This window comes from Dipodomys spectabilis, unplaced genomic scaffold (genome assembly GCF_019054845.1).
Source record: "Dipodomys spectabilis isolate Male_0828 unplaced genomic scaffold, ASM1905484v1 ptg000096l, whole genome shotgun sequence".
Lineage (NCBI taxonomy): Eukaryota > Metazoa > Chordata > Mammalia > Rodentia > Heteromyidae > Dipodomys > Dipodomys spectabilis.
The window spans coordinates 11,322,476-11,330,131 of NW_024870773.1; the positions used below are offsets into that span (position 1 = coordinate 11,322,476).

The 7,656-nt window shown below is 45.3% G+C and overlaps 1 protein-coding gene across 2 annotated transcripts; it reads left to right on the plus strand.

Moving 5' to 3' along the window:
- The first annotated feature begins 370 nt into the window (after positions 1-370).
- Positions 371-7,431, plus strand: Skida1 (SKI/DACH domain containing 1). Of its 2 annotated transcripts, none has more exons than XM_042686325.1 (2): positions 371-655; positions 817-7,431. In XM_042686325.1, the coding sequence occupies exons 1-2, from the start codon at positions 598-600 to the stop codon at positions 3,792-3,794; spliced, it is 3,036 nt and encodes a 1,011-aa protein (XP_042542259.1). In that variant the 5' UTR covers positions 371-597; the 3' UTR covers positions 3,795-7,431. The 2 variants fall into 2 exon arrangements, with proteins under 2 accessions (XP_042542259.1, XP_042542260.1); XM_042686326.1 differs by having other exon boundaries at positions 820-7,431.
- Positions 7,432-7,656: the final 225 nt, after the last annotated feature.

Consider the following 7,656-nt stretch of genomic DNA (forward strand, 5'->3'; position numbering starts at 1 on the left):
AAGGGGGTGGGGTATATGTATTTGGACTTGATAATGTTTTTTTTTTAATGCTTTTGTTTGAAACGATAATAGCTGTATTGGTAAAAATGCAAATAAAGCAAAAAATAGGCAATATTTCTTTAAAGGGGAATATACAGTGGCTTTTTTTTTTTTTAAGCGTACACACACTGCCTCTTTTGAAGTCTGTGAGTCAGGCTGTTTCTGAGCTCCGATAGTTTAATGGAAAGATTTATATACCGACTGTATTATTTACTTTGGGAGGGGAGGTGGCAGTATAAGGGTATGCTAATTAGTAGGAGATTTTGGGGGGAAGGGGTGGAATATCAATTTTTATTGCATCACCTGTCAGGAGTGTCCAATCAGCGTTGGCTTTAGGGGAATTAATTGATGAAGGTGTCTCCGGACGAGCTCACTTCACTCTGTCATTTTATTTGTAGCTAAAGCAGCGGCGGGAATAGCAGCTGCATTTCTTTTCTCTTTCTCCCTTCACATTCCATTATCATAGTGCTCCAATGGAGAAAGAAGGAATAGAGCGGCCCAGGTACTGATCTGCCTGGAGGACTCAGACCAACACCACACTGGCAGATCAGAAACCGGATGGTTTTTTTCCCTCTTTTGCAAAAAAACGAAAACCAAAAAAAAGAGCAAGAATCAAGTCAGTGTAATTTCATGGTGTTTTGTGTGTGTGTGTGCGTGTGTGTGCGTGTGTGTGTTTTGTTTTGTTTAAACCTCCCCCCCCACCCCACCCCCCCAATAATTTCGCCTAGAGTTTGGCACTCCCTTCGCCGGGAATAACAGTCTTTGTTATTTTATTAGCAGGATGCCTTGAGACACCCGCAGCATCTGGCGGAGGATTAACATACATACATGTGTATGTGCGCGTCACGTATATATTTACTGCAAATGGTGGGGATCATTTAGTGCCCGAGATGGGAGACCTGAAGTCAGGTTTTGAAGAGGTGGATGGCGTGCGGCTCGGCTACCTCATTATTAAAGGAAAGCAAATGTTTGCCCTCTCCCAAGTCTTCACAGATCTGCTGAAAAACATCCCGAGGACCACCGTGCACAAGCGCATGGATCATCTGAAAGTGAAAAAGCACCACTGCGATCTGGAGGAGTTGCGGAAACTCAAGGCCATCAACAGCATCGCCTTCCACGCCGCCAAATGCACGCTCATCTCCCGGGAAGACGTGGAAGCTCTGTATACCTCGTGTAAAACCGAGCGAGTCCTCAAGACCAAGCGCAGAAGGGTCGGCCGGGCCCTGGCCACAAAGGCGCCGCCGCCAGAGCGCGCCGCCGCCGCCGCCGCCGCCGCCAGCCCCCGCGCGGGTTTTTGGAAGGACGAGCACCAACTTTGGCGGGGCCTGAGCGGAGCCGCGCGGCCCCTGCCAATCAGCGCGCAGTCCCCGCGCCCGGGCGCCGCCGCCGCCGCCGCCGCCGCCGCCGCCGCCGCGCGCCCCGCCGCCCATCTACCTCAGATTTTTAGCAAATACCCGGGCTCTCACTACCCGGAAATCGTGCGATCGCCTTGCAAACCCCCTCTAAACTATGAAACTGCCCCGCTCCAGGGAAACTACGTCGCCTTCCACTCGGACCCTGCCTATTTTCGGAGCCTGTTGTGCAGCAAGAACCCGGCCGCCGCCGCCGCCGCCGCCGCCGCCGCCGCTGCCGCCGCCGCCGCCGCCGCCGCCGCCGCCGCCTACTACCAAGCCTCGGCGGCAGGGCCCCAGCCCAAGGCGGCGGCGGCGGCGGCGGCGGCGGCGGCGGCGGCGGCGGGCGCCGGGGGTCCGGTGAGCCTGACCTACCGCTGCAAGCGCAAGCGCGGGGGCGCCAAGGACTGCCTGCTCGCTCCCCACGCCGGCGCCCGGCGCCTGCTGCTGCTGCCCAGGTCCTACAAAGCCAAGGCGGCGGCGGCGGCGGCGGCGGCCGCGGCGGCGGCGGCCGCGGGGGCTACGTGCCTGGAGAGGTTCCATCTGGTGAACGGCTTCTGCCCGCCTCCCCACCACCACCACCACCACCACCACCATCATCACCACCACCACCATCACCGGGCCCAGCCGCCGCCGCCGCCGCATCACCACCCCCCTCACCACCACCGGCCGCAGCCCCCTCTGGGCAGCTTTCCCGAGAGCTGCAGCAGCGACTCCGAGTCCAGCTCCTACTCGGACCACGCAGCCAACGACTCGGATTTTGGCTCCAGTGTCTCCAGCTCCAGCAACTCTGTGTCCTCAGAGGAGGAGGAGGAGGAGGAAGGAGAGGAGGAGGAAGAGGAAGAGGAGGAGGAGGAGGAGGAAGAGGGGGGCAGCGGGGCCTCTGATTCCAGTGAAGTCAGCTCAGAGGAGGAGGAGGAAGAGGAGGAGGAGGAGGAGGAGGACTCGTCCACCGAGTCAGACTCCAGCTCCGGCTCCAGCCAAGTGTCAGTGCAGAGCATCCGCTTCAGGCGCACCAGTTTCTGCAAGCCTCCCAGCGTGCAGGCGCAGGCCAACTTCTTGTACCATCTGGCCTCCGCCGCCGCTGCAACCAAACCCGCTGCTTTCGAGGATGCCGGCAGACTTCCCGACCTCCAGAGTGGTGTCAAAGCCGAGTCGCCAGAAGAGTGGAATCTGCAGAGCTGGACCCCCAAAGCGTCTCCGGTGTACTGCCCGGCCAGCCTGGGGACTTGTTTCCCAGAGATAAGGAACGATAGGGTATCTGAGATTACATTCCCACACTCTGAAATTTCCAGTACTGTAAAGAGAACTGACCTGACCATTAACTGCCTGGCAGAGGGGGCCTCTTCACCTAGCCCAAAGACAAACAATGCATTTCCACAACAAAGAATACTCCGAGAGGCTAGGAAATGCCTACCAGCAACTCCTACTACACACTGTGCAGATAACAGCACAATAGCTGCTAGGTTCTTAAGTCAGGATTCTTCACGAGCAGCAGCAAATTCAGAAAAAGATTCCAAACTCCCTCATTGTCCCGCATTTGCTACGGGTTTGCCCTCTTCTCAACCTGATCCCGAAGTGGAGGCAGCAGTAGGAACAGCAGCAGTAGCAGCAGCAGCTGCTGCTGCTGCTAAAGCAGAGACCCCCTGCTCTGACACGGGCGACAAGACATTGCCATTTCTGCACAATATTAAAATCAAAGTAGAAGACAGTAGTGCTAATGAAGAATATGAACCTGATCTTATCACAAATAAGCTAAAGTGCGAGTGCAATGATACAAAGGGTGAATTTTACAGTGTGACTGAAAATAAAGAGGAGGACGCCTTGTTAACCACAGCCAAGGAAGGTTTTGCATGCCCTGAGAAAGAAACTCCTTCCTTGAATCCACTGGCTCAAAGTCAGGGCCTTTCATGCACTTTAGGTTCTCCAAAACCTGAGGATGGGGAATATAAATTTGGTGCCAGGGTGAGAAAAAATTACCGGACACTAGTACTGGGAAAACGACCTGTCCTTCAGACTCCTCCAGTCAAACCAAATTTGAAATCAGCTAGAAGCCCTCGTCCTACAGGTAAAACTGAGACACACGAAGGAACACTGGATGACTTTACAGTTATAAACAGACGCAAAAAGGTAGCCAGCAATGTAGCATCCGCAGTGAAAAGGCCATTTAATTTCATGGCAAATTTTCCTTGTCCACCATCACTCATTATTGGGAAGGATGGGGATTTGTGGCCTGCATATTCCTTAAACACCACTAAGGATTCCCAAACTCCTCACAAGGCCCATCCTATATGGAAATGGCAGCTGGGCGGTTCTGCAATACCTCTTCCACCTAGTCACAAATTCAGGAAATTTAATTCATAAAGATGTTTTGGAAGATATTTTCTTGAACCATATTACCTTCCTTTTGTTGTAAACTGCACAGGATGGTTTGTACAAGTCCATTAATGGTGTTACACCCCCTTTGGAGTCCTGGTTTATCGCATTTTGAAGACAGAAATCGGATTACTTTTTTTTTTTTTCCATTGCGGTTTTTTTTTTTTTTTGGAGTAGGGTGGGGGTGGGGTGGGAGAAGGGTTGGTTTACATACCACAGACTACTTCAGGCTAAAGACTCAAGTAAAACTCAGTTATTATGGTAGAGCTGGAACACTTTACTGTTTCAATGCTAATAATGCACCGGTACCTCAATTCAACTGCTACAAATAAATGTCAAAAGGTTGAATAATAAATATTACAATGAGCCATTAAGTTTATGCACTAGATTTCAGACCTGGAAGTGTAACTGTTAATTCAGTGAAAGTTTGTTAGGTTACATGGTTACACAGTGAGGTAGCAAGAAGTTTCTGTGAGCCCAAAATGTAGTTTTCAGGAGCTCTTGTTTGTGGGGTGTCTTTTTCTTTTTACTCCTCTCATTCCCTCTCCAAGAGTAGTTGCACTTAACTTTTTGTTGTTATGTGGGTTTGTTTTATTTTTGTTGGCTTTTTTTTTTTGAATGAAAAGATGGAGTATGAATCTTGATTGAATGCTGATTTTTTTTTAAAAAACTGCCTCATATATAATAAGTAAGAGAAATGTGGCATTGTATTTTTTTAAGGATGTGCTTTTACTCTTACAGCCACTCCTTGCAATTGGAAAAGTCCTTTTTGTGTTCTCACCCAAACATTTTAAATAAGATGACTGTTACTTTGTTTCCTGTCCATCTTGTGATCTAAACATGACTCTTCCAACTTTCAAAACAATGAAAATATCTCTCCTAATAGCAGGATATTTTATGGTCTAACTCTTCATAATGACAAAGCCGTAAATACAAATAAGAAAAAGAAGAGTTAGAGTTGTAATACCCCAAATTAAAAAACAACAACAACAAAAATCAGTTATTTCAGGGCTTTTCTGGTACCAGAACTCAGGCACTTGGATTCTATTATCTTATTCTTTTTTTCTGCATCTCTCTCAAACTTCTGTTTTCAGACCATCCTGTGCATAGAGCAGGAGAGTTTCTACTGCAAGTGACAATCAGAGGTGACTATCTATATTTGCACTTAAAATCAAAGTAGTTCAACATGCAAATGGCTAGGGTCTAGCCCTTGGTAAGGGCCATGCTGGTATACTGTGTTGTGATGATGAGAGCAGTAAATCAAAATTATGGAAATTTGCACTGTTGAAAAGCATGCTTTAGCTTTATTTTCAATTAAAAAACACTGTTTAAAATTCCTGGTTCCATACATTTCTACTTATTCCAGATTCAAGGACGGTTAACAGGAATGAATGGTTTTGTTGACATTTTCACTTGTAATGGTTTTGCCTAAAAGACATGCATTTATTGGGTCTAGTGTTTTGTTGCAATACTTTGCAACTAGAGCCAGTCAGGTTCTATCCATGTCCCTGGTACATTTTTTTTTTTTTTGCCCCCAGATAACAAGAAAACTTTATAAACTTTGTTACAAATCAAATTCTACAAGGTTCAGATTTATGAAAGTGAAGCAGACAGAGATAAGTTGCTCTTGTTGTTGTTTTAATTGAAAGTTGAATCTTAACAATTTTGGGGCCACCAATTATGTATCTCAGATCTTTGCCATCTTGAATCTAAGAAGTTGCATCTATAGATCATAAATCACAAAGCAAAACAAGGCACCACTGAGATGTGATTAAGTCACTATTTCTCATGGAAATTCAGCCTATATTCCCTCTTAACCTTTTAATTCCTGCAGCCTTTGAAAATTTCCTTTTGTCTATAAATGCTGCAGAAAGATCTGGATGGTCTCAGCTCTAATTGCTGTATATGCTCTGTGGTTTTCCTCTTGTTTTAAAGGACAGAGGCCCAGTATACCTGCATCCAGATATACTTGGATGGAGTAAACAGATGTTTTGAACTGCCTCCCTTCCTTTCCTTCTTGAATGTTGCCAGATGTAGGGTCACTGGATCATTTTATATTGGAATGGTAGATATGGTCAAAGCAAAAATTTGGGGGACATCATCCTTGAATTCATGCTTGTATACAATTCCAAAGACCAGTCCATGTTTCAGTTTAAAATCTCAGAAAGCTAAATGACTGGCTTTTTAGTCTGAGATCTTTCCTCTTTTGAAGGCAATACACAATTTAGGTATAGTGAGTTGTCCTGGAAAACCAATCTATAAAAAAGCGTGACACACAGAGTGGGCATCAGTAATTTCTACTCTAATCACTGATAAGTCGTAAAAGTTCAGAGTACGAGGACTACTATATTTAGACCAGTGCTTTCCTTGTTAGTGATGAACTCATTGTCCCTGAACTATAAATTGAGAATATATTTGAAAACTACAGATATTGGGGGTGGGGTGGGGTTGTAATTTGGAATAAGTACAAATTAAAACAAATATACCCTATGGAGTGTCTGACATAAAATATCGGCCTTCAGCTTTGACACTTGGTCTCCAGCCCTCAGAGAATCAATAGTTTCAGTTTATAGGAGCTGGAGAATGAGCAGTATGGAGGCCGAGGCATTCCAGAGTGATGGCATCAAAAGGAAAAAAATTCAATAGTCAACACAAATTTCATCCCACAGTACTACCAGAAGCCAGCCAGCTACAGCAAAACCTGAGTTGGGGCTTCTGTCAGGAAAGTATACCAAATAGTATGCAGGGACTTGTATGTGCAAGGTATTCTTTTAATTCCTGGTACTCCCATAGCTGTTTTTCCATCCTGCTATGGGAATTATTCTCAGTAAACTTTATTTTATTTCAGTTTTATGATTAATGACAATATCTACATTTTCCTAAGCTGCTATAAATGTCCCATTTGTTCAAATGTTAAGTAAGCCTTATTGAGGAAGAAACAAAAGTTACCTCCGTTGATAGATTGCATTTTTACATCTAAATGTTTTCAGGGAATAGATTTTTTTTTAAAGCACTCTATGGCTCCAGGGTTACTGATTCCTGTGTCTAAATTAGCTCAATATTCACAGACATGAGGAAAGCCTCTTTCTCTGAGTTTCTGGTGAAACAAACTCATTTTTGGTCTTCTATAAAAGTAATTTCCTGATAAGACTGTGAACTGAAGATTTAATTATTTTTTTAAGAGATGCATGCACTCTCTTCTTCCATAGTCAGGTTATCTGTCTTTAGAGAAAAGGCAGCTTGCTCCCTCCTCCTCCCCCCCTCCACACACACTATTTACTTTTTACAGTGGGTGTTCCTTTCTACTGGCTTACTTGGTTACAGTGAAGTAATCTCAATAATGGTTGTTTATTTGAAAATCAACAACAAGGAGCCACCACTAAACAGCAATAATACAAAGTAGATGGGCTGGTGTGTGGATTTTTATCTTATTCGTGTCTGGGTGACTTTCAATGGTTTAGAAATTCCTCAAAAGTTTTAGCCAACAAGAATTGGGTGGGGACTTTCTGCTGATATGAGAATGATACTTTTGTTTGCATGCAGGAAGAGATGTAGAAGAAACTAATTCCTCAAAAGCATTTTTTTTCTTTCAAAGAAAATAAAACCAAGAATCCTCTATGATAATTTTTTTTCTTAAAGAATAAAGTGATAGCATCTAAAAAAGAAAGAAAATGTGGAGAGTTTTGCTTCACCTTGAAAACAACTTCCTGTTATAAAGGATGTGAAAAGAGGGATTTCCCAGAGCCCAACTAGAATTCTGTGTGTATGTTGGGGAGGGGAGGGGTGGAATTAAAGGCTCACTATCAACTAACCTCTGGGAATTGGCAAGAAAGAACTAACTGGGTACCCA

Excerpts from the sequence above, each read along its gene's own strand:
- Skida1 (XM_042686325.1), top strand. The coding sequence starts at position 598 with ATGGTTTTTTTCCCTCTTTTGCAAAAAAACGAAAACCAAAAAAAAGAG. Across the intron at positions 656-816 it reads AAAAAAAGAGCAAGAATCAA|CAGGATGCCTTGAGACACCC; the intron begins GTCAGTGTAATT and ends TTATTTTATTAG.